The sequence below is a fragment of the Mesoplodon bidens genome (assembly GCF_964165515.1).
Source record: "Mesoplodon bidens genome assembly, chromosome: 11".
Classification (NCBI taxonomy): Eukaryota; Metazoa; Chordata; class Mammalia; order Artiodactyla; family Ziphiidae; genus Mesoplodon; species Mesoplodon bidens.
The window spans coordinates 41186912-41213033 of record NC_138167.1 but is presented as its reverse complement, the minus strand read 5'-3'; the positions used below and the strand labels follow the sequence as shown (position 1 = coordinate 41213033).

Here is a 26122-nt window from a genome sequence, read left to right as displayed (position 1 = left end):
TGTGTGCGCTGGCTCCTGCCTCCCCCATGCTTGCCTGCCCTCCCGGATCCTCCAGCGCCCGGGGCCTCCCTCGGCCTCCGCTCACCCCCGTGCCCTCCCACCAGGTGCAGGGAGCTGAAGAGGCGCAGAAGGAGCGGCAGCGGCAGAAAGAGCTGGAGAGCAATTACCGCCGGGTGTGGGGCTCTCGGGGCGGGGAGGGCACGGGGGACCTGGATGAATTTGACTTCTGAGACCACCGCCTGTGGCTCACCACGGAGTCCAGAGTCTTCCTAGACTGGCCCTGCCTCCTTCCCCCCCATCCCCCAGGGCCCTGAAGGCAAAACAGCAGAGGAGAGCTGAGCTGTGAGCTGTGGACTTCGAGGCCCTCCTTGGGGTATGGAGGGGCCTCGGGTTGAGTGCTGCTGCTACTGCTGAGAGCGCCCTCAAGACCTCCTAGGCCTGTGAGATTTGCTCTCCTGGGCTTCTCCCCATACCCGCGTCCTTTCCTCCCGGCTTCCCCCGTGTCGTCTCCCAGCTTGTGGGTTCCTTTGCCCTCCCTACCTAGAGCGTTGTGAGATCTTTTGAGTGGAGTAGGGCAGGGGGAGCAAGAAGGGCGGGGTGGGTCAGCAGGCCCCAAGAGGCATGCCCACTCCTGCCCACGCCTGTTCAGAAGGCCTTCCCCCTTCCCCCAGACTGGCTTGGGATGTCCTGCCCCTTTCCCTTTCCACACTGTTCCCTACAATCTGTGCTTCTGAGTTGAAGCACCTTCTCTCTGTTGCTGAGAAAATGGGAAGAAAGTTGCCCACCATCTCTGACACGATCCCATGAAAAGGGTAGGCTGCAGATCCACCCACCATGTTCTAGAACAATCAGGTTTCTAAATAAAGAACTGGACCATCACACCATCAATCTTCTTTTTTCTTTTGGGAGGGGGTAGGTGGGTTGGGGCTCAGTAGGGAGGAGACTTGGTGTTCTCCTCAGGATGGAGGGCATGCTCTCTGATCCCATTCTGTGCTCCACAGTCCGGGCAGTAGCAGTGGGGCTGGAGTATGCAGGAAGAGACCAGGACGGTGAAACAAAGCCTGCTGGCCTGGCCCTGACTGAAACACTTGCAGTGTTGGTGTCCCTTCTTTTCATCATCTGTCCATTTCTGTTCCTTCTCTTCTACCCCTTTATATCCGGAGAGCCACAAGGTACACATGGAGTTACCCCACCACAGGGATCCTCCTGCCGAGCTCTCCTACAGTGCTGCAGACTCCATCCCCCTACCTGCCAGCCATACCACTTCATTTCCCAGAAAAGACCTCTACCTTTAGCCATGCCCAGAGAGGGGGCTGCTGCCCACACAGGCCAGCTTCCTAGTATGCCAGTGGTAGGCAGGCCTGGTTAGGTGTCTCCATCTCTTCCTCATTGCCAGGTGCAAATCTAGGTCCCCTGCTTCCCCCACTTTCTCCTCTTGCTCTTTCCGCATCTCTCAGGTGTGCAGCATTTTGCTGAAGACTCCGCTGACTCATGAGGTAAGGGATAGAGGGCATGGAGCTCCCACGTCTCCAAAAGTGGAAAGAAGGATTCAGTTCCTGAAGGAAGCTGTATGAGGCTGACCCTTCTGCTGAAAGCGGTCTTGTACTTATTGTGCAAGTTATGCTTAAATTGTTTTATTTAAAAATGCAAATAGGTAGGCTTCTGAAACCCTCCTTCCCCAGATCCATTTGTGTATCTTGAGGGGAGGGACCTAAGACACTTTCTCAAGTGCAGCTACAGTCAGAATGCTGGATTCAGATCCTCACCCCTCCACTTACTATTAGTATGGCCTTGAACAAGTTATTTTAACTTTTCCAGTGCTGTATCCTCATGGGTAAACTGGATAACTGAACTGGCCTTGGGTGGTTGTGAGGATTGAATGAGATAAGAGGGTGTGTTGTACTCTTAGCACAGTACCTGGCCCACAGGAGGTGTTCAATAACATAATAAACCAGCTGCTGAGTTCTGAAGAGACTACATGGTACCTGGAGGCAAGAGTCATGGAAGGAATACCAAAAGCTGATCAGAAGCTATTTAGAATGGAAGAGTGGGGACAGGCTGGGGCAGGAGGGTTACCTTTGGTTTGACAGGGGTAGAATCTTAACATCATCAGAAAATGGAGTTCTACAGTTAGACTTAATTGATATCTTCAGGCCACTACATCCAAAAAATAAAAACAAAAAACAATACACATTCTTTTTAAGTGCACTTGGAACATTCTCTAGGATAGACCACATACTAGGACACAAAATAAGCCTCAGCAAATTTAAGAGGAAAGAAATTATTTCAAGTATCTTTTCTGACTACAATGGCATGAAACTAGAAATCACAGAGAGAGAAGAAAAAAACAATTACATGGAGATTAAACAACACGCTACTAAAAGTACCAATGGGTCAATGATTAAGTCAAAGAGGAAATTTAAAAATACCTTGAGACAAATGACAGTGAAGACACAACCATACAAAATCTATGGGATGCAGCAAAAGCAGTCCTTAGAGGGAAGTTCACAACTATACAGGCCTTCCTCAAAAAATAAGAAAAATCTCAAATAATCAACCTAACCTACCACTAAAAGAATTAGAAAAAGAAAAACAAAACCTAAAGTCAGCAGAAGGAAGGAAATAATAAAGATCAGAGAACAAATAAAATAGAAATTTAAAAAACAAAAGAAAAAGTCAATAAAACCAAGAGCTAGTTCTTTGAAAGGGTAAACAAAATCGACAAACTTCTGGCCAGGCTCACTAAGAAGAAAACAGAGAGGACCCAAACAAAATAAGAAATGAAAGATGAGAAATAACCAATACTGCAGAAATACAAAAAACCATAAAAGAATACTATAAACAATTATATACCAACAAATTGGACAACCTAGATGGAAGGACAAATTTCTAGAAACATACATCCACCAAAACTGAATCAAAAAGAAATAGATAATTTGAACAAACCAATCCCTAAGTGAAACAGAATCTGTAATTAAAAAACAAAACAAAACAAAACAAAACCAACCCCCTTCAAACAAAAGTCCATGACCAGATGGCTTCACTGGGGGAATTCTACCAAACATACATAAGAAGAACTTGTACTGATCCTTCTCAAACTCTTCCAAAAGATGGAAGAGGAGGGAACAGTCCCAAAGTCATTCTATGAAGCCTCCACCACCCTGATAGCAAAACCAAGGACACTACAAAAAGAGAAAATTACAGACCAATATATTTGAGGAACATATAAGCTAAAATTCTCAACAAAGTATTAGCAAACCGAATCCAACAACACATAAAAAAGATCATGCACCATAATCAAGTTGGATTCATCCCAGGGTCACAAGGATGGTTCAGCATACACAATCAATGTGATACACCACATCAACAAAAGACAAAAACCACATGATCATCTCAATAGATGCAGAAAAAGCATCTGATAAAATTCAACATCCATTCATGATAAAAACCCTTACCACAGTATGTATAGAGGGAACATATCTCAACATAATAAAAGCCATTTATGACAAATCCACAGCCAATGTAATACTCAATGGTGAAAAGCTGAAACCCTTCCCGCTAAAATCTGGAAGAAGACAAGGATGCCCACGCTCACCACTTCTATAGTATTGGAGGTCCTAGCCACAGCAATCAGACACGGAAAAGAAATAAAAGGTATCCAAATTAGAAGGAAAGAGGTAAAACTCATTTATGCAGATTACATTATACTATATATAGAAAACTCTAAAGACGCCACACAAAAACTACTAGAACTGATAAACGAATTCAGCAAGGTAGTAGGACACAAGATTAACATACAGAAATCTGTTGTATTTCTTTACACTAACAATAAAATATCAGAAAGGGAAAGTAAAAAACCAATCCCATGGGTTTCCCTGGTGGCTCAGTGGTTGAGAGTCCACCTGCCGATGCAGGGGACACAGGTTCGTGCCCTGGTCCGGGAAGATCCCACATGCCGCGGAGTGGCTGGGCCCGTAAGCCATGGCCGCTGAGCCTGCGCGTTCGGAGCCTGTGCTCCACAATGGGAGAGGCCACAACAGTGAGAGGCCCGCGTAACCCCCCCCCTCAAAAAAACAAACCAATCCCTTTTAAGATCATATCAAAAAAACAAAAACCTTAGGAATAAACCTGACCAAGAAGGTGAAAGACTTAACATGCTGAGCACTATAAAACATTGATAAAGGAAAGTGAAGATGATTCAATAAAATGGAAATATCGCTCAAGCTCTTGGATTGGAAGAATTAATAGTGTTAAAATGGCCATACTACCAAAGCAATCTACAGATTTAATGCAATCCCTATCAAATTACCCATGACATTTTTCACAGAACTGGAACAAGTAATCCTAAAATGTATATGGAACCATAAGAGAATTGCCAAAGCAATCCTGAGGAAAAAGAACAAATCTGGAGGCATAAACCTACCAGACTTCAGACAATATTACAAAGCTACAGTAATCAAAACAGCATGGTATTGGCACAAAAACAGATATATGCATCAGTGGAACAGAACAGAGAGCCCAGAAATAAACCCATACACCTATGGTCAATTAATCTTTGACAAAGGAGGCAAGAATATACAATGGAGAAAAGACAGTCTCTTCAGAAGTGGTATTAGGAAAGCTGGACAGCTGCATGTAAATCAATGAAGTTAGAACACTCCCTCACGCCATACACAAAAATAAACTCGGGCTTCCCTGGTGGCGCAGTGGTTGAGAGTCCGCCTGCCGGTGCAGGGGACACGGGTTCGTGCCCCAGTCCGGGAAGATCCCACATGCCGCGGAGTGGCTGGGTCTGTGAGCCATGGCCGCTGAGCCTGCGCGTCCGGAGCCTGTGCTCCGCAACGGGAGAGGCCACAGCAGTGAGAGTCCCGTGTACCGCAAAAAAATAATAATAATAGTAAATAAATAAATAAACTTAAAATGGCTTAAAGACTTAAATATAAGACATTACACCATAAAACTCCTAGAAGAGAACACGGGCAAAACATTCTCTGACATAAACCATAGCAATGTTTTCTTAGGTTATTCTCCCAAGGCAATAGAAATAAAAGCAAAAATAAAATAAACGGGACCTAATCAAACTTTGCACAGCAAAGGAAACCATAAACAAAACAAAGAGACAACCTATGGACTGGGAGAAAATATTTGCAAATGAGGCGACCGACAAGGGCTTAATTTCCAAAATATACAAACAGCTCATACAGCTCAATAACAACAACAAAAAGAAAAACCTGAATCAAAAAATGGGCAGAAGACTTAAACATTTCTCCAAAGAAGACATACATATGGCCAATAGGCATATGAAAAGATGCTCAACATTGCTAATTATTAGAGGAATGCAAATCAAAACTAGAGTAAGGTATCATCTCACACCGGTCAGAATGGTCATCATTTAAAAAAAGTCTACAAATAATAAATGCTGGAGAGAGTGTGGAGAAAAGGGAACCCTTCTATACTGTTGGTGGGAATGCATCTTGGGGCAGCCACTATGGAAAACAGTATGGAGGTTCCTTAAAAAACTAAAAATAGAGTTGCCATGTGATCCAGCATTCACACTCCTGAGCATATATCCAGAGAAAACTCTAATTCCAAAAGATACATGTACCCCAATGTTCACTGCAGCACTACAATAGCCAAGACATGGAAGCAACCTAAATGTCCATTGACAGATAAATGGATAAAGAAGATGTGGGATATATACATATATATATATATATATATATATATATATCAGAAAAAGACAAATATCATATGATATCACTTATGTATCTAAAATGTGATACAAATGAACTTATTTACAAAACAGAAACAGACTCATAGACATAGAAAACAAACTTATGGTTAACAGAGGAGAAAGTTGGGGGGGAGGGATAAATTAGGAGTTTGGGATTAACAGACACAAACCACTATAAATAAAATAAACAACAAGGTCCTACTGTATAGCACAGGGAACTAACTATATTCAATATCCTGTAATAAACTATAATGGAAAAGAATACAAAAAAGAATATATATGTAACTGAATCACTTTGCTGTTTACCAGAAACTAACACAACACTGTAAATCAACTGTACTTCAATAGAAAATAAAAATAAATAAATAATAAAGAAAATAGAGTTCTAGAGACCTCGCTAGATTTAATCATTGTACTTTCAATAATAAATTCCTTTTTACTTTCCTTTGGCTTCTGGTAAAACTCCCAGCTGTGCTAAGGCGCACAAGAGGAGGGGAGCAGGGTGTCTGGCAGATGGTAACCAGGAAGGGGTGAGGAAGAGGGGATGGCGAATGGCAGCAGGAATCCAGGTGGGGACACCAAGGGGAGCTGGGAAGATGGCGTGGGTGTTAAGGGGCAGCAGCTCCCCTTCAGCTCCCAGGGAGTCCCCTTCTAGAGTCCTATTCTGCTACAGTCTGGAGGGCTCAGTGTTCTGTCACCCCACCCATGACCACCCTTTACATTTCCCACAGGCCAAGATGCAGCCCATGACAAAAAGGAGCCAGTGGAGTACTTAGTGTGGGGATTTGATGTGGGGTGCTGACACCTTGACCACCTTTCTCTGGTAGGAACTGAAAGGAACTTCCCGCTGGCCTGTGGTTCCCTGAGGTCATTTCATTCTCTCCAGGGTCCTTGTTTCCTCCCCATAGTCTCTCACACTCTTGAGCTTCTGAGGAAGGGAGTGAGCTTTTGCCACCAAGAAGGAAAGCGGGGATGGAGTGGGGGAGTCCAGGGTCTCTGATGAAAGAGGGGAGGGGTGGCTGGGTCTTCCAGTTGAGTCTTCTCTGCTACTTGCCTCTCTTTCTCTTGTTTTGCCTTCCCAGACCACATGCCTGCATCTGCACCTGTTACTGCACCTGCAACCCTGAATCCACCTTTTCCTGGGTCAGGGTGCTGTGCTAGGTGGTCACCCAGCCTAGGGCCCTGTAGAACCCGGGCCTCCCATGTGAGTGTGATCTGGGCCTGTTCCTGCAACCAGCTCAGTGGTGCACCTGCAACTGAATGTCCCTCATGGGGATGAGGGGTGCAGAGGGCCAGAACCAGCCCTACCGGAGGACGCTGGGCCACAGACTGGTTTGTCAAGGTAGCTGACAACACGTGTGTGGCTTTGCCCAGCCCGTGCAGGCTGCTGGACCACCGCTGCCCGCCCCCGCCTCCCGCTGGTCCCTCTACCAGGTCAAACGCTTTCAGCTGCACTCAAGGAACAGCAGGACTGGCTATGTGCTGAACCACGAGATGCTGCAGCTCTTGGCGGCTGCGCTGGCCTCAGGCTGCTGTGTCCTTGCAGTCCTGTGCATGACGTGGGGGTCGGCAAATGTCTGCCTCAGCTGAACATGGAGTTTGTGACACCAGGGACATCTGTGATTGGGAGACCTTCCATCCCTTCCCTCCCTGCCAGGAGAGGGACCCCTACAATAAAGCTCTACTTCTGGTACCAGGTGCTCAAAGTGGGTAGGCTGGCCTGGGGCAGTCCTCCAGGACTGATGCTGGAGCCCCTACCAGGTGCCCTCTGAACAGATATTGTTCAGATTACAAATAAACAGATGCCACCAAGGTAACCTGCCCAAGATCACCTAACTATGAAGTGGAGGTACTGGTGTCAAAATCAGATCTGACTCCAAAGTTCCTGCTCTTAACCAAAGCTACTCTATCTTCTCACCCCTCCAAGCAGCCCCCCTCCCCTGTCCTCTTCTCTAAGCTCCACATCCCAACTCCTTCCCAAAACAGGAGTCATCTTGGGAGTCAGTGACTTCTCTGCTCCCTGGGTCCCCACTGTTGCCCTGACCTTCCTGTCTCCTTCCACTACATGAACCCGGAACTGCTGTACATGATGGAGCATCTGAGCTACTGCCTCCGCGCCCTTGGATACTGCGCTGCCACCAACCCCAGCAGGAGGCACCCTCCCTGGCCCTCTCCCACCTCCAATTCCCCACCTTGACCAAGGCCATTCCCTGACCCAACTCTTCAAGAACAGACCAGCAGCTCACCCCCTAGACAAAATCACTTCCTCTTTAATTGCTGTTGAAGAAGATTCACACCACCTGCCTTGGAGGAGATGGGGGGGTATTCCCCCCCTGCCCCCGCCCCTCTCCTCTCCCCCGTTACCTGGTCCTTTGCAAAATATTTTAGCCAGGAAAAAAAAAAAAATACCGGAAACCACTGACACAGACGGCCCAAGGGCTAGGTTGACTGAGGAAGGCGGGGCTGGGCCAGGTAAATTAACCCCAGCACCCCCTTTCCGGGGATGAGACAGGGGGCCTGGAGACCTTCCCAGCCACCTCACATCCTCTTAACCCTGGCTGGGAGGGATCCTGGGGTTGAGGGCTGGGTCTGGAGCTGCTCCAGTGGAAGGGAGGGGCTGGACAGGAAGAACAGTGGGGGAGGGGTCCCATTGTAGGGGTGCCGCCTACCCCAGATCACCACGGGCGCTGCACAGTCACAGGTACGCAGTCACGGTCACAGACACTCACAACCCGAGAGCACCCCACCCCACCCCACCCTCTGCCCACCCTTGGCTTCCCCTACCCTGAAACGCCCTCCCCAAGCCCTGCCCGCCCCCGCCCCCTTGTTGGGGAACAAAGCAATAAATTACAAGACCCCTCCCAAGTCCCCCTTAGCCCGCTCCTGCTCCATCCCTTCTCCCTCCCGAGATGGTAGTGAGGAGGGACCCAGGCTTTAGGCTCCCCCGACCCTCTAGCTTCCATCCATGGGTGGATGTGGGGGGAACGTCCTGATTTCCACTCCTCATGGTCCCTTTCACGGAAAGGGTTGGGGACCCCCTACCCCCATGGGCAGCAGGGGTCCTGCCCCTCGCTGCCCTTCCCCCTTCACTGGGCAGTGAGATTAGCATGGAAGGGGTAGGGTCCCCCTTACTGGCCCCAAGTCCCAGGGCTAGCCCTCCCACTTATTAACCCCTCCCTGTGGCGTGGCGTCGCCCCAGGAGCCAGCCTGGGTAAGTGCTCGCGCGCCGTGGTACTGTCGAGCACAGGCAGGACTGGGTCTTTTCCCCCACCCCTAGGGGGCGCGAGCGGGCACATCCAAACAGCCAGGAAGCAGGGACCGCGATGGGGGCGTCCCCTCCCGCCAACACCCAGAGGGTAGACCCAGAGCAATCCGAGTGTGCAAACAGTGGAGGGGGGCGTGTCAAGATGGGGTCTCCATGCCTCGTTGGGGAGAGGGAGGTGAGTTTGTGTCTTCTGGGAGGCGTGGGGGCTGTGCCCTCTTGGGGGGGTGGGGTGGTAAGAAGTGCTCCCATGGGACGGGGTGCGGATTGGAGAGGTGAGTGGGTGCATCTGTCCAGCGGTCCACCCAGTGTGGTCGTGCCCGGCCCGTGGTGGGGTAGGGGGTGTCTCTCCGGCGGCGCAACTATACCAGCGCGACGGGGGCGTCGGCTCGGCCCACGCTGGCGGCGCTGCTCCGGCGACGGGGGCTGGGCGTGGCGGTAATGCTGGGGGTGGTGGCCGCGCTGGGGGTGGTGGCTGTGCTGCCGCCCTCACCCGGGCAGCCGTGCTGGAGAAGGATGTCGGCGCACAGCTGGCTGCCAGCCTGGCGGGCGTAGAACAGCGCCGTGCGGCCCTGCGCGTCGCGGGCGGACACGTCGGCGCCGTACTAAAGGGCGGAGACGGCCGCGTTACGGAGCGTCCCCGGGGCCAATCCCCGCCCGCCGGCTCCCCGGGATCGCAGGCCCACTTCCAGGGTCCCTCTGGGGCCCTCGGGCTCTCCCGCGCCTGGCTGTTTGCCAGACGGAGCCCTCAGAGACCCCTTAACCATCTCCCCGCTCACGTACCCATAGCAGCAGTTGCGTGATGACGACGTGGGCGAGCTCGGCCGCCAGGTGAAGTGGGGAGCGAAGCTGCGGGTCCTCTGGGCTGGTGTCGAGCGGCCCGTGTCGCGCATGGGCCAGAAGCAGGAGAACGGCGGCCACGTCCTGGGCCTGCACCGCGGCCCACAGCTGGCAGCCCAGCGGCTCCTCGGAAGTGCCCAGCGGCGCCAGGAACAGCAGCTGCTCGTACTTGGCGCGAATCCATGACTCACGCTCCTCCCTGCAGGACCAGGGATCAACGGGAAGGGCTCTAGGGACCCCGCACCCAGGACCTCTGCTCCCTACCCAGGGGACCCTCTCGGGAGCCGCACACCCTAAGTCTCCCCTACCCCTCTCCTGCACGCGTACCGCGAAGAGTCCCGCGTGGGTTTGGCACGGCCCCGCGTGTCACTCTCCCACACGCGATTGGCCATGTCGTTGCCAATGGCTGTCAGCACCAGGGTCAGCTCCCGAGGCCAGTCGTCCAAGTCGAGCGAGCGAACGCGGGACAGGTGTGTGCCCAGGTTCCGGTGAATGCCAGAACACTCGATGCAGATGAGTGCGCCCAAGTTCAAGCTGGCCCACGTGGGGTCTGGGGACGGAATGCAGGGGTCAGCTCCTGGCCGAGCAGCACGGGCACCCCAGCATTCATCAATTCCAGCGAACCACACTCCCTCCCAGGTCCCTCCACTGCTCCCTTGCGCTCACTGGGGGCCCCGCAGTCCACGCAGATAGAGTTCCCCTTGGCGTTCCGGATCGCCTGGATGGCCACGGCTTCGCTTTGGCTATCTGTGCGCAGCTGCAGGAAGGGTTGGGGTTAGTACTGACTCTCCCTCTGAGCCCTTATCCGGACTCCTCAGACACTCACCTCTGCTCTACGCCCGACCCCCGACCCATTACCTTGACCTTGCTGCTCTCACAGCATTGCAGACTGGCTAGGATCTGACTTTCGATGGCCTGAACCCAGGCGTCCCGCTCCTCAAAACTGGCTGCCTCAAAGTGCCACGTCTGACCCGTGCTGGACACGATCAGGAACTCGAAGTTTTCCTCTGGGTGGGGGGATGGGATGGGGTCAGGAGGGACAGAATTCAAACAGGAGCTGCCTTCCCCAAACCCTTCCTCCCTGATATCCATCCCAAGCCCCTGGGAGTGGGGCAGAGTCATTGGGGAAGCAGAGGGTGGGGGAGAGCAGGAAGCCCGAGCACATGCAGGGGAAGGCAGGAGCACCCCCGCCCCTCTGCACCCCAGCTGAGCGCCCCACCCAGCTCCCCGCTTGTTACCTGCTTTATAAATATTTCTTAAACTACCAAAGGATTTTAGTTTCCACATTTTGCGCTTGGCTGGTTTCCCGAAGCGAAGGAGATAGAGACAGAATGAAGAGCAGAAGAGAGAAAGAGACGAAGAAAGGAGAAAAAGAGAGGCAGAAGGAGAGATGGAGAGAGAGATAGTGACAGACAGTTCCAGAGACAAAGCAGGACAGACAGATGGGGAGAGAAAGCAGAACTAAAGTCAGTGGCCCCGGAGCAGAGTAGAGCGGAAGCCAAGAGCCATGAGAGTAGGCAGATCTGGAACCCGGGTCTGAGCACCCGGCAGAGAGCAGGGGCGGTGGGGACTGGTTATCATGACCAGTGAGGAGCCGGGTCTCTGGGAGGGGAAGGGATGGCCAGCATCTGAGTGAACACGGGGAAAGGGGACAGGAGTTCACAGGCCTGGGGTGAGGGGTCCCTGGGGTTCAGGAGGAGTCTCAAGGATGTGGGGGGGGTCACTAGGGGCGGGAATGGGAACCACTGTAGTCAAAGGCTGTTGGGGGAGCTTGGCAATCACAGGAAGTTACTGAGAACAGGAACTGGGTGGTCAGAGCCCAGGAGCTAAGGAGTCGTGGGGGACACAGAGGTCAGGGGCTGAGTCCCTGGGGGTCAATGGGGGACACAGAGGTCAGGAGCTGAGTCCCTGGGGGTCATGGGGCCTTCTGGGAGCAGGGGCTGGGGTGACAAGCAGAGTTGAGGGCAGCAACAGGAATGAGAGGGTCATTAGGAGGGGGAGCAGGAGCTGCAGACGGGGGCGGGGTCACTGAGAAGGGGCTGGGGACTACTGGGGTAAAAAGCATTGGCTGGGGAATGGGAGGAAGGACGGGGCTGAGGGGCATCCATCCATTTTTCACTAAATAATGTGCAGAGTGGTAATCAGAGTCAAGCACTCAGCTCAGGCACTTTTCCTCCTCCTGCAGGAGTGAGGTCAGGGATCTGGGGTTTAGGGGTGAGGGTCCAGGGTGGGAGTAGAACTGCCCACCAGGGCCTCACCTTCAGCCTGCCCAGCCGAGCCTTCAGTTTTAGATGGTGTTGTCAACTTTTTCCTCCTCTGCTTCTTCACCATGGGAGAAGGAGGGGGTTCCCGACTCAGGGGGCTCAGGTCTCCAGATGGGGTACAGTCTTAGGGAGGGGGACACAGCTGCCTCAGCTGCCCCCTCCATAGATTTCCTGATTTCTCCATAGCCTGTCTCCCCTGAACTAGACTTGGCATTTTAGGGTCCCCCTCCTCAGCCAACCCTCTCTAGGAGGTCCCCCTTGATCATTCCTGGGGAGGAGGGCAGATGAGTGGTTTAGAGTCAGACTTGTACTCAGATCCTGGCTCTGCCACTTACTGGCCTTGAGACCTTGAGCAAGTCACTTAATCTTCTGAGCCTCAGTTTCTTCATCCCTAAAATGGGGATAATAATCTTGACCCGACAAAGTTGTTGTGAGGACCATTTGTTACAATGTTACTTGCTATTTTAAAAAAATACATATTTCCAAACATTGCAAACATTGATGGCTGGCTATGTGCTGCACAATGTTCTCAGTATAAGCCTCAAAGCAACTGTCTGAGGTAGAAACTATTATCTCCCTCTTACGGATGAGGAAACTGAGGTGTGGAGAGGTCAAGTAACTTGCCCAAGTGGCAAGCCAGGATTCAAGTTCAAGTTCAGGCAGCTTAGCTCTAGAACCCAGTTGTCTTAGCCATTATGCTAAACACGGTAGGACTGAGCTGGGTGCCTGGGCACCCAGTTGATGCTCAAGGTGTCCGCACATGCATTCAGCCTCCAAGCTCCCACCCCAGTTTCACTTCCCACTGCATCCCATCTGGATCTGGAAGACAGTGGATGGAGGGTGAGTCCTCACTGACCAGTGCTGAGGGCTCGGGCCAAATTCCGGTCTGGCTTCAGCAGGTGCTTAGATGTCTGGTCTGGTGGTGGCTGCAGGGAACTGGGGCTGGGGCTCGGGCTTGGGGTAGGAGTGGTGGCTTCTGTCAGAAGGGGAAGAAGATAAATCCTCAGTGAGCTACTCAGTCTCTGGGCCCCATTCCTTACATGGTCCCTCTTCATCACCAACCTTCCTGCTTAACCAGTCCCATTCCCTTCTTCCCTACCAACCCTCCTTTTCCTAGCCCTGGCCCCTCTCCTGCCCCTTTGTCATCAGCCCCACTCACCAGGGCCTTCCCCCATCTGGACAGTGCTCATGTCCTTCACCAGCCCATTGATGCTGGCTGAGGGGCCAAAAGCAGAGATGGCCCGTGGCGGCCGCTTGCCGGGGACTTTGACTGTTGTTCGTAGCAAGTCCATCTCCTTGCCATGGGTACTGTGGATGTAATCCTACAGCAGTATAGGGGTTGAGAGTATAGGGAAGGTTGGGGTCCTCAGTGGTGCTGGGAAGCAGCCAATAATATCGGCTAGAGAAGGGCTGGAGAGGGGGTTCTAGGAGCGGACTGGGTTGGGATGAGCTCTAGGGGATGAGCCCAACAGACTGGGTCCAGCACTGTCTCCTCCAGAAAGCATCCTCGGATGGCAGGCCAGGTGGAGGTCCTACCTCCATTTTCTCCCACTGGACTGCAAGTCCTAGGGAGATGTATTTACATTTCCATCTCCTGCATGGGCACATGGTAGGTGTCTAACAGATGTTTGCTAAACTGAAAAGAATAGGACTAGCGCTTCCCAGAACCGATGTTGGTGTTTGTCAGAGGCACAGACTGGGAGAGCTAGAAGTGCATCCAAGGCCAGCCAGTGTGGCCCAGCCAGTCTCTAGCACTCACATTAATGCTGGGATGGTAGAGTAGGAAGCCATTACTGGACAGGGTCACATATTTCTTCTTCCATTCTTTGTTCAAGGAGTTGCCACTTCGCTTTAGTAGGAAGCTCTGGAGAATGGAAAGAGGCATATGGGGGAAAACCAGTTAAGAGCACCTACCCCCAGCCTGCCCCCGGTCCCTGGGCCACCCACCTGTTTGATGGGGATGGCTCGCCCACTCCCCGTCGTCTCTCCCCGACTGTCCAAGCTCCGCTTCTCAGAGTCACTGCCCCGACGATTCTGGAATGGTTACTGGCATCAGTTAGAGGGTGGATAGAGGGATATGCTGACAGAAGGACAGGGAAGACAGATAAACAAGGGCCCAACAGAGAGGTCTAGGGATGAGGGAAGATGGGCAGGTAACAGAGGACAGGATGATAGGAGGTTAGAATGTCCAATACCGCAAAAAGGCTGGTCCTGCGCTTGGCTGCCCGGTGCAGGGACCCTGGGGTGCTCAGTCCAGCCACGGCAGCTGCCTCAGCTCGGAGCTCCCGGTGACCAACATTGGGTGAGGATGGGAGGGAAGAAGAGTAATCGCTAGTGTGGCCCCCGTTACTAGCCTGCAGGCAGATGGAGGGGTCAGAACAGTTGAGATGCCCCCCCCAACCAAGCTACAGTTACATCTAGTTCTGAGGAATTTGAGATATTCCTTCATCTCATCACCATTTATTTGTATTCTCATTAATAATAAAACTCCTCACTAGCATTGTCACAGTGCTTTAGATTTTGCAAAGGTTGACTTCACAAGTATTATGCCATACAATTTTCCTGACAACCTTGGGACGTTTAGGTGAGTTGCTCAAGGACGCTGCAAATGGTGTTTCAAACCTGGTTGATTTCCAGTCCAATGCACTTTCTACAAATGCTATCACTGCCATTTCCATCTGCCCCCCGCAACCTCCTTGGGTTCTCTGTACCTGTCCTTGGATCACCAGCCCTTCCTCTGATTCCTACCAGCCCCTCTGTGGACCCTGAAACCCCAACTCACCTGCCCAGCTACAGGAGTGGAAGCAGCTGAGTGGCTTGGGGAGCTGGGCAGGGACTTGCAGGCAGCCAGAAGCTGTTGCTGTTTGCGCAAGGTCACCACCTTCTGGGCCACTGAGGGGAGGGGGCGGAGAAGGAGGAATGAGCAGGGTAGATACCCAAGACCACCCTTCGTTGCCCAGCTTTGAGGACTCCCCAGGAGATAACATAGGTCCCAACTTCCTTGTCACTGTGGCCTTCATGCCACCTGTAGCCTAGCCAGCTCCTCCTGCCCAGAAGGACCTGTGGCTATGAAGCAAACCTTCTCTGACCTCCCTGGTCCCTCCTCCCTCCTACGCAGGTTAATTTCCTGTCACTCACAGAGAGGCCTGGATGTGTGACCTCTAAGAATATCCTAGTCCCCAGCTCCCTGATTCCCACATATGTGGGGATCACCACACTCACCCTCTTGGAAGACCCGGTCCACATTGAGCCCATAGGTTGCACAAGTCTCATAGTAGCTGCAGCGCTTCATATCGGCACACAGAGCCCTGGCACGAGCGTCGCCCACAACCCGAGGGGAGGAAGCACTGATCCGGTCTAAGGGGATATGAAAGGGGGAGGACTGGATGAGGGGGCCCCATCCCCACTTTGCTGCTTTCTTTTCTCTTGGGCTCTAGTCCTAGACTGGGACCACTAGGACAGGGTATGAGAGAATATCCCTCCTATGACCCAGTGCAATGGGAGCATATAAGCCTTTTGTGAATGCTGAACCCAGCTCACATGCCCAGCTGCAGCATGAGTAGGGTGGGTTAGCTCTGTGTGACTGTCTTCAAAGAATACTCCAGAGGTGAATGGAACGTCCTGATAAGGTCTGAAATGGCTGAGACTCATGAGTGACAGTCACCCAGACTTGCAAATTCAATGAACCCTGAGCTGAGTGGGAGGACACCTGGCATATGAACCAGGAAGAGGTTGAATGTCCACAGATAACAGGTGGACTGTTCATCTGCAGCAAGAAAGCAGGAGGCAAGCGACAGGTGGAAGCAGCCACCTGCAAGATAGGCATCCAGACAGAAAGTCCTGCTGGCTTCATACAGGTGGGTACTGGAGAAGCTTTTCCTGGCTCTGCTGGAAAAGATGGCCCGGTGGCCCTCTCTGTGTTTTCTCCATCATTTCATTTGTGTCTTCTCTTTGGTTTTAGATAAGTTCCTTTGGAAAGTGTCAGCCTGACCCAGCTGTAGCAAGGGGAAGATGCAGAAGGCTTTCTAGCCACACTAGGGCCTGAGATTTTCTGTATTTACCATGGTGGTGGCATCAGGAAATGGCAGCGTGAGAAACACAAGGTAGGTGACATCTCAGAGGAATGAGGACCGCCACTGTAGCTGTCCCTTCCATCCTGGAGAGTCCTCTTTTCTCTCTCAGACCTTGGTAAGTTTATGTTTGGTTTAACGACTCTCTTATTTGGAGACCAGGCTCCTTCCAGAGGGTTACTGAAGTTATTTGGAGACCAGGCTCCTTCCAGAGGGTTACTGAAGTCCAAGTAGCCGCGTCCACACATTATCAAGCTCTCACCTATGTTGGGTGATACCCAGTAGGAACTCCCCTGAAAGCAGCACCTCCCCAGCCCCTCCTTACCTTGTGTCCCCACCAATGCCAGGGCCAGGCCTCCTCGTCCCTCCCCCCGAAGGGAGCTCAGCTGCCCATGAAGACGGCTCACGGCCTGGAAACTGTTCTCATCCTCCAGGCTGAAGACGAAGATCACAGCATCTGCCCAGCCTGAGAACTTGCGGAGCGTGAGGGAGCAAATGGATGGTCAGACAGGTCCACTCCTCTGGATGCTATTCCCAAGGAGACCTGGGAAACCAGAGCCCTCTCCTTTGGCTAGTGCTGACCCCAGCCCACCTGCCTACCCCATCATCTCATCCCTCACCTTGGTATCAGGTGCCCCAGCTTCCTCTCGGATCAACACCAGATGAGTCTGTCCATCCACTAACATTTCTTTCTTGTGCTGCTCACCTGTCCAGAAGAGTTGGATGTGGTAGGAGGTCAGAGGTCACAGTCACCAAACCTCCCCATTCTCCTTGTACTTTAGCTATTCTGGCCTAATTCTTCCCTCTGGTCTCCATACCTGCGTAGTCATTGATCACACTGCCTGGATCCCTGACCCCAATCCTTAGCTTACTATGGCTCCTGAGAACTCACTCTCTGTCTTCTCCAGCACCTGGTATGAACCGGTCAGGAATCGGTGGATGAGCGATGACTTCCCACTCCTGGCATCACCCAGCACACCCTGAGGACAAGGTTGTAGAACAGAGATTGCAGGAATTAAGAGGAAGGAGGATAATTGAGCCTGGACACTCCAGAGAACTCAAAGGGACTGGCAGTGTTAAATCATCCAAGCAGGGTCCTACAGGGCCTGGCTGACAGTCAGGAGAAAGCACTTGGGAGGATCAGGCCATGCATGTGTAAGAAATGATCTCAAGCTGGAAGTGTACAACAAGCTGAAGAATGTCAACAACTCAGTACCTTTTTTTTTTTTTTTTTGGTGTTGCGTTGTTTAGGAAGCATACTAGATGCATGTCTGGTGGGGGGCATGTCACAGCTCTAGGCACTAGTTGGAAAATTGTACCCAATTCTAGGCAACAGAACGTGCAGGGCTAGAGGGGAGATGTCAGAAATGAGAAGCCTGGAAGAGGACCATGGACAAAGCAGGAAGAAGGGAGACTATAGAAGAAAAGGTTGTGCGGATGTATCAAGTCCCAGGAAGGTGCCATGAAGGTAGAATCTCAGGAGAACTGGAAAACTATTCCCCATTCTCACAGAGAGGGAAGGGAAGAGGTGAAGGAGAGAGAGTTGAGAGTTCAGTGGGGTGGGGGTGGGGAGGTCAATCTTCATACAGACAAGGGGACGGGGTTACCTACCAGGCGCAGTTCAGGAATGGAGCGGCTCAAAGTCCATTCCTGGCTATTGACCACAGCTTCTGTAAAGGAAAAGGAGTTGTAAGAGGGGATGCTCCAGGCCAAGGAGGGCTCCCAACGCTCAGCTAGCCCTCCTCGTTTTGTAGCTGCCCAGCCTGGGCTGGAGAGCTGTGTGGAAAGCCTAGGTTTGAGAGTGGTCACCAGTCCTCCCATCCTAGCCGCTCTCCCCACAGCTGTTGCTGCCGCTCTGTGGTTGCTTAGCAACGGAGCCAGCAAGACAAAAATACTTCAGTTGGCATCTCCCTTAAAGCACATCCCCAAACGTGGGTCCCTGCTCCAGACCGAGGGACCAAGGGTCTGACTGTGGCGGGTTCTTCCCTCTGGAAGGAGAAAAGGTGTCCTCCCCACCGGCCTGACAGATTCTCAGGGTAGATCTCAGGAAGAGGCGCTGGGACATAGAAGGGAGTGGGTCTTCCTCAATCTCCATTTCACAGGACAGAAACTGAGGTGAGGATATTCTTTCCCCTTTTCAAGGTCAACGGCACGGTGGCCCTGGCCCCTCCCCACAGCCCAAGGAATGGAGCTTGGATTTTTTCTATACCTCCCTCTCCCATACCCTTCCCACAAGCACCCTCCAAGAGAACGGTGGGGAAGGGCTCCACTCCCTGGCCAAGAGAAGCCACAGGCCTGGGGAGGGATGGGGGACACGGGGGAGGGAAGGATGCTCCTTCCGCCCGCCGGGTCCAGCCCCCGCGCCTGACACTAGCCGGACGTTCCCGGGGCGCCGCAGCTGCGGCGGGAACTCTGGGATCCGGAGCCATCTGCTCCCACCCGCACCAGAGCCAAACCCCGGGGGCCGCCCGCGCTCTCGGACCCGCCTCCTCTCCCGGGAGTGTGAGCTGAACCAAGACGCCCTCGCCTCTCTCTTCCAGAAAATAAATAAATAAAGACACCCCCGCTCCCCGCAAAAAGACACTACTTTCTCCGCACCCTCTCCCAAGTCTCCAGGGGTAAGAATTGCCTTTGCAGCAGTTCCACCCCCCTGAGTCACTCCTGGTCGGTCCCCTGAGGGTTTCAATGCTGCTAGGGGGCCGGGGTGGGCAGTGGGGGAAGTGAGGCTTCCTATCAGCCCCTCTCCCTTCACATTCAAGTATGCAGCACGTTCCAGCCCCCACGTGCTCCCGTACTGCCCAGGTGGCCTTCACTGCCTGGAAAGAAACCCACTGCCTCCCTGCTGCCTCACCAGCCTGCTCGCAGCCCAGGAAAAGACCTGTCCCTGGCGAGGAGCTGCCTGCAAGGTCACGCTCATGCCACCTACCCCAAGTGCTCAGGAGAAACTGAGGCTTCCTCATCCCTTTCACCTTCAGCGTTCCTCTGGGCAAGGCAAAGCCCAGTTTCCATCTCCCAGAGTCCAGCTGAGGCTGGAAGTGGGGTCTGGGGCTTCTCTGGGAGCAATTTCCTACAGCCACGCTGACCAAGGGCATTATTTTCCCAGAAAGCTCTGAGGCTTTCTGAGTCCCTCTGAAATCAAGCCTTCTCTCATGTCCCGCAATGCCTACTCACCCCTCTCCAGGACCTCTTATCCTTTGCCCCAGTCCTTGGCAGAGAATTGAGCCTGGTTCGTCCACCCACCCAAGAAAGAAGCTTCTCTAAATCAGTCCTGCACACCGCTCCCCCACCCCAAGCTGAGCATTTCAGGTGCCCTCCCCTCGCTGTTCTCAGGCCCTGGTCCTACTCACTAGGGGAAGCGCGGAGCTCTGCACCCAGCAGCTCCCTAGACCCGCTGCCAGAAGACAGGACCGGGGGTCCGGGAGGAGGTCCGGAGCCAGGAGGCCCCCCTGTGCTCTTGGTAAAGATGCCGCTGATAAACTTGAGCATCTTGCGATCTCGAGTGGATGCTCGGCCCCCCTCCCGGCCCCGTTTCAGCCCCGGAGCTGGAGGTTCCAGAGTGATTGGAGGTGCAGGCCCAGTGGGCAGCGCGGAGGCGGCGGTGACAGCAGCGGCTGGAGCCAGGGTTGCTGGGACGGTTAGCGGAGGAGGAGAGCCAGCAGGCGGTCCCGGGTGCAAGTCACTGTTGTCCAAAGTCTTACTCTTGCCTTTCCGAGGGGACAACTTCCCTCGGGCTCCGGGCCCAGCCCCGACCCCACCGGCGGTCGTGGCTACCGCTCCCCCTCCCCCGGCGGCGGCGGCGGTGACAGCAGCAGCAGCGGCAGAAGCTCCAGTCCCGGTGCTGCTCTTTGACCCCTTGACCCTGGGCTTGCCCTCGCTTTCGGGCCATGACAGGCGGCTACCGGCGCCCTTGCCCCCGCCGGCTTTGGCGCCACTGGTGGTCACGGTCTTGCAAGGCTTGGGAGCCGGCGGAGGAGGCGCCACCTTGAGCCTCCGGCTGCCGGTGCCGGGGTGCGGGGAGGAAGAACCGGGGACGACGCCGCCCGCCCGGCCTTCGGGTTCCGGACCCCCCCAGCTCGGGCTGCTGAGCAGGGGGCGCCGGGAGGAGGTGGGGGCGCCCCCGGGCTTGGGGTCGGGACTCAACCCCCCGGAGAGTGGGGGCCCGGGAGGGGCGGCCCAGAGGGAGAGGCGGCGGCCGGGAGCCGGGGAGACGGGGCGGGCCGGACTGGCCGGAGCCGGGGACAGGGCTGGGGGCTCGGCGCCCCCGGCGCCCGCGCTGCTCGTGCTGATCCACAGCGCATCCTGCCGGTGGAAGAGACGCTCGTGCCGCTTCTTGCCCGGCTCCTCCGCGCCTCGGGGGCTACCAGGATCCCCGGTCTCGGTACCTCTGGTCCCCGGGGCACCAGCTGCGGCCGCAGACGGAGAAGGCGGCGGCGGAGGCACCGACTCAAGCTTGACCAGGGTCAGCGAGATGAGGTAGGTCGTTGTCCGGCGCTGAAGCGCGCCCGCGCCCCGGCTCATGGGGCCCCGAGACCCCCGAGCTGGGGAGGGGAGGGGACTCCCCCGAAATGCCTCAGGGGGGCCCGGCCATGGGGCCGCCCTGCTCGCTGCCCCCAGCCCCCGGACCCCACTGAGCCCCCGGCCCGGCTCCGCTGTCGCCGCCGCCGCCGCCGCCTCCGCTTGCGCCCCCCTCCCATCACACGGGGCGCCCCCTCCCCATGCTCCCCGCCCTGCCCCCCCACCCCTTTGGAGCCCCGGGACCTTGGTGCTGCTCCAGGGAGGCGCGCCGGACCCCGCACCCCGGCCTGGGTGGCGGCGCTGAGATGGGCGGGGGAGGGCGGGGAGGACTGTAGAGGGGCAAAGAGGGGAGAGGGAGGAAAAGGGGGCAGAAAAGAGGAACCCGAGGCTAGGGAGAAGAACCGGTGCGGGGGAGGCGGGGGGGATGGGGACTCAAGGGGCAGGGGCCGCGGATGGGGGGTCGGAGAGGGGGTCTTAAGGAGGGTGGGAAGCTAATGGGGCTGGTCGTGCGGGGGATTCGCAGGGGCGCGGGGAGGATGCTGGGGATGGAGATACAGGCGCCGGCGGGGGAGGAAGGAGGGAAGCCGGAGGGGGTGGGCACCCACGGGTCTGAGGTCTAGGAGAGGAGGGGCGTGAAATCCGGGCGCAGGGTCTGGGGGGCTCGCCGGGGCTCGGCTTGGTCCGGATGCGCGCTGTGTCCGGGCGCTCCCCTCACAGTGAGGAGGAGGCGGCCCCCGGCCCCCCCTCCCCACTCTATCTCCCCCCGCACCTTCTCTCCCCCAGCACGGCTGTCTGCGAAGGCGGTGCAAAATCCAGGACTGGATTTCTCTCCCAAATCCTGGGCTGGATTTCCTGGAACTTGGACTCACCTACTCCAACACTCCAGCACCCTCCCCTAGCACACCCCGGTCAGGGAGCGCTACTGTTGGGTATGACATTTAGGCGCGAGAGTAAAGATCGGTGTATGGGTGGACGATCCTCAGAGAAAACGGAGCAAATGCGGGTTCACTGCCAGCTCTGGGGAAGCTGATGTGGGAAAGTGGGGAGCCCTGAAATCCCTTTCCCAGGACCCCTTGTTTCTCCCAGGTACTTGCACGAGTCCCTTTCCCCATGACCCAGCCCCCTCGCCCACCCCCACCCTCCATACGCGGTGCATTGACTGGGCTGTCTTGAGCCTAACTGTCCCAAAGTGAACTTGGAAATTGTTCCCTGGGGATGGGGACAAACATGGAACTTAGCAGGGTGGGTGGAAGGAGGGGGTGCCTCAGGAGGGGAAAGATCTGCGGAGTCGAGGAACACAGGCCGAAAAGTGAGTCAAAAGACTCCAGCTCGGGGTGGAAGGAGAAGGAATACGTCTACAGGCTGACACCACCCCCCATACCAAAATTCATCCGGTCTCCATAGCAACCGTAGCTCCAAGAGTGCCTCAGAAACAGCGGGGATAAGCAGAGAGGAGGATCGGTGTGTATGGTGGGTGGGGGCACCCGCCAGGGGATTTGGGGTTAATGGAGGCACCACCTTCACACCTGGTTACCCACGTGTGGGGTATTTATCGCCCCGAATATAAAGATCGCCCTCAGTTGAGGCAGAGGGTACAGGCCTCTTCTGGGTTTCCATTCAATCTCTGGAGGTTTTCGGGGTGGGGCTTTTTAGAAGGTTAAAGAGGAGACAGACAGAAAGAATGGAAAACGTCTGCTCTGTGTCCTACACCCATTTAGGGACCTTGGAGTTGAAGGCTTACTGTCCTCCAGCCCAGGGAGAAGGTTGAAGGGGGTAGGCCGATGGGGGACAGAGGCTGAGACCGGCAGTTGCGGGGCAGGCGTCGAGGGAGGCCTCCTCTCAGCCTTGGAGACCCCTCCCTGGGACTCGGGGAGTCTCAGCGTTCCCCTAATTTGGCGTCCCACCCTCCTGACGTAGCGGAGACTATAATAAGTGCTGCCGTGGGTGGCTCTTGGAGGCTGAAGCCAGCGGCATGCTCGGCCTGGTAGGGGGTAAGGGGGGGCAGTACCAGGATGCTGGGTGCCCTTTATTCTCCCTGAGACCCGTACCCTATCCCTCCGCGGACCTGTCCCGAGGTCAGCATCCCCCCCCCAGAGCCCGCCTCCCATCGCAACGTCAGGATGACACCATCCCCAAAACAGAAGACCCTTCAGCAGCCTTTTCTGAAAGAGGTGAAGATTTGCTGATTCTGGCTTAATTCTCCTTCCTTCCTTTGGTGGCCTCAGTTTTCCTTTAAGTTCAATGGGAACAGAATACTGACTCTTAGAGTGGAACAAAAATCACTTATGAAGAGTGGTCTTCTCAGAGAGTTCAGCCTCCACCCCTCCTCACTCCCTCCTCTCCAGAGCTAAACTGAGTTCCTCTACCTGGCTAAACCTCTTTCCTCCCCCACCCTTTTCTTTTCCTACTGGGGTGGAGCTTGGAGTTCCTCCCTAGGAGGCTCCATGGGGCCACTCCCCGCTAGGTCTGCCTTTCCAACAGCTGTAGGGAAGGTATCAGCTATAGTTCTTGGCAAATGGTGGGGGACAGGAGGTGAGAGGGGCACTACTGGAAGAAAGGAAATGAGAAGGGAATCAGACTGTTCCCTTAGGAACCTGAACCAAACTCATTCTTCCCCAAGTTATGCTCTGATGGCCCCTATTATCAGAGGGGTCTGGCAGGAGGTATCCTTGATGGAGAGAACAGTATCTTGCCCATCCCCCCACCCCACCCCCCAGGTAAGCAGCTAAGAATGGAGAGGCTGGAAGAGACCAGGATGTGATGGAGGATGTGCTTCTCCCAGACACCTTTCATGAGCAAAGTAGCCGGCTTCTATTGGCTCTTTGCAGCTTCGGGGCAAATTAGATGACACCGGACCAGAGATGACCTCCAGTTCCACCAGTTCCTTAGTGGTGGGGCCTTGTGGATAGAAAGAAGCTGTTCCTGCCAGGGCCCCACCACAGGATTGAAGGCTGGGGTGGGCAGGAGGATGTGGCGGATGGTGTTGCCATAGCAGCACTTCCTCCCTGTGTTGTCATCACTTGCTCTAATGGCACTAAGGACTAGGGCGGAAGGTGTGTGTGGGGGCAGACAGGACAGAGCACGGGGAGGAGAGGGGACGAGGAGAGTACTGGGAACGTCTTGGCACTTCGGCTGTGCAGAGCATGTTGTGCGAGCGTTAGTGTGTGTCTGGGAGCCTGAGATACTCTGCGTGGTGTATTTCAATCTGTTGTGGTGTGTGTGTGTGTGTGTGTGTGTGTGTGTGTGTGTGTGTGTTCTCTCTACAGCTGGAGAACAAGAGGTCACTGATCCTTCATGGGTCCTGGGAATGACCACATTATCCAGTCCCAGAACCTCCTGCCCCAAACTGCTTCCTGCCCCGGACTCCCCAGGCAGGGTCCAAGTCTACCATGGGTCTGTCACAGCCTGTCTTCCCCATGCTCACCCACTTCTCCATTGCCAAGGTCAGCTCAGCAGTGACCTGTATTTTGATCCCCCGGGAGAAGGATCAGAGTTGGGGAAGGAGGAAGAATGATACCTCCCATGTCTTTTTCCATTCTTTCCAAATGTATTCTTCCCCCCGAGTTCCAGCTCCACCTTGGGGACTAGAAAGTGGCTGATTGGGAAGTTCTGTATGATCCAGCAAGCCCTTATATGCCCCTGCTGGTCCCCAATACACCCAAGTTGGGAGCTAATCCTTCTCTTACCTCGTACGCGGTCCACTGAGGCCTGAATGGTGTCCCGAAGTTCAGGGTCGCTCACCCTCTCTGCCAGCTTCCTGAGGCGGCTTAGAGCCTGCCTGGTCACCTCATGTCGTCTGACTTCTGCTCTCACTGCAGCTACAGCCAACTGCCTCTGGGCATTCATGTTGCCCAGATCTGTCTTGCTGGGCTAACAGCAACCTCTGGCCCTGAAGCCCATGGCCCCGCAGCCCCCAAACCCCAGAAGGCCTCCTCTGCTGTGCCCCAGAACTCCCCTCCCCTGCCTGCCCTTCCGTCTGTCGACTTCACTTCCTGACTGGTGAGTTTCAAACCCACAGCCTGGGTCGGCACTACCTCCTACACCACCCACCCCCTCTAGCGTTGGCCTATCAGCTCTGCCAGCCAGTCCCTGCTACGATTCCCCAGCCAGGTGGATGGAGAGACCTTAACAAGCATCCCAGGGCCTCCTGTGGGAGGTGGCTAATTAAGATGGGTGGTGGTGCTGGGAGAATGTGGCACACCAGGTCCCAGGTGCAATCCCAAACTCTTGATGACCTACAGGTTTGTGTTTAGTCTCAAACTCTCTCAGGAATCCATACACACCCGGTCTGGCACCTTTAATGCCCTGCATTCCAGCTTACAGTTGTACTCCCCACCTACTCCACACATCCAAAGAGTTCACATACTTACATCTTGCAATGTAACCCTTCCTTAGTCGGCTTCCCCACTGCAACCACCTCCTGCTTTAAAGGGCCAAGTAGGTAAAGGGAGAACAGGTTATGGAGGACAGTAACCTATAACCAGACAAAACCACCAGGCACCATGTTCAATTAGTTTCATAATAATTAACTCATCTATAACACTTAATAGTTTACAACACACTTTCACACATATAGACTTCATGACAGGCCCAAGGGGTAGGATTTTTATCCCTATTCTGCAGAAAAGGAAACTGAAGCTCAGAGGGGCCAGCAAGAGGTGACACAAGGATACCGATCTAGGTCTTCTGATTATAGTTCTGATACCCTTTTCACTACACCACCCAACTAAGATGCTTGCCAACCAGTTCCCCTTATCCCTAATTCCACTGTCTTGCCCTTGATTTAGGACCTGAAAGAGAAGAGGGTGGATGAGGAATTGAAGGACAGAATGAAGATGCAGGGGTGGGTGAGGGGGGAAATAGTGGATAGTTTGGTGTAATCATTTTGTTTCAGGACTCAAACCTTTCTGGCCCTGCCAAATGCCTCTTCTCCTGCCTATCTAACTGATACTACTTTGTGAAGGATAGGGGATTTTAATATATTAATGTGTAGTTGGAGATGAGAATTAGGGTTAGGATTACCCACGGGAAACTGTAAAATAGCCTGAACAATAATAACTAACAATGAGTGTTTACTATGTGCCAGGTACTGCTCTAAGCATTCTATATACATATATTAACTCATTCAATTTTCACAACAACCCAAGAGGTAGGTGTATTGTTATTTTTTTAATTTAATTTAATTTTATTTTATTTTATTTTTTCTTAGATTTTTTTTTTTTACAAATTTAATCAGTTATACATATACATATGTTCCCATATCCCCTCCCTTTTGCGTCTCCCTCCCACCCTCCCTATCCCACCCCTCCAGGCGGTCACAAAGCACCAAGCTGATCTCCCTGTGCTATGCGGCTGCTTCCCACTAGCTATCTACCTTACGTTTGGTAGTGTATATATGTCCATGCCGCTCTTTCACTTTGTCACAGCTTACCCTTCC

At 54.0% G+C, this 26122-nt stretch overlaps 2 protein-coding genes across 8 annotated transcripts in view; one reads left to right on the top strand and one right to left on the bottom strand.

The window, feature by feature from the left end:
• Window positions 1–879, top strand: part of OS9 (OS9 endoplasmic reticulum lectin) — a 29276-nt gene extending 28397 nt beyond the window's left edge. For all 5 annotated transcript variants that reach the window (XM_081249230.1, XM_081249232.1, XM_081249229.1 and 2 more), the window contains one exon: window positions 105–879. In XM_081249230.1, coding sequence (XP_081105356.1) covers window positions 105–230 — 126 coding nt within the window. In that variant the 3' untranslated portion in view covers window positions 231–879. The remainder of the gene's footprint in view (window positions 1–104) is intronic.
• An 8288-nt stretch (window positions 880–9167) lies between these two features.
• AGAP2 (ArfGAP with GTPase domain, ankyrin repeat and PH domain 2) lies at window positions 9168–24625 on the bottom strand. 3 transcript variants are annotated; one of them, XM_081248562.1, is made up of 19 exons: window positions 19518–20784; window positions 17782–17840; window positions 17063–17150; window positions 16791–16876; window positions 16496–16643; window positions 15323–15457; window positions 14883–14992; window positions 14296–14454; window positions 14048–14134; window positions 13860–13964; window positions 13260–13422; window positions 12957–13076; window positions 12095–12223; window positions 11075–11134; window positions 10695–10843; window positions 10503–10593; window positions 10164–10386; window positions 9780–10035; window positions 9168–9601 (listed from the first exon to the last, which is right to left on the bottom strand). In XM_081248562.1, the coding sequence occupies exons 1-19, from the start codon at window positions 20686–20688 to the stop codon at window positions 9359–9361; spliced, it is 3582 nt and encodes a 1193-aa protein (XP_081104688.1). In that variant the 5' UTR covers window positions 20689–20784; the 3' UTR covers window positions 9168–9358. The 3 variants fall into 3 exon arrangements, with proteins under 3 accessions (XP_081104688.1, XP_081104687.1, XP_081104689.1); XM_081248561.1 differs by lacking the exons at window positions 11075–11134; window positions 19518–20784 and adding an exon at window positions 24372–24625; XM_081248563.1 differs by lacking the exon at window positions 11075–11134.
• Between the last annotated feature and the right edge of the window lie 1497 nt (window positions 24626–26122).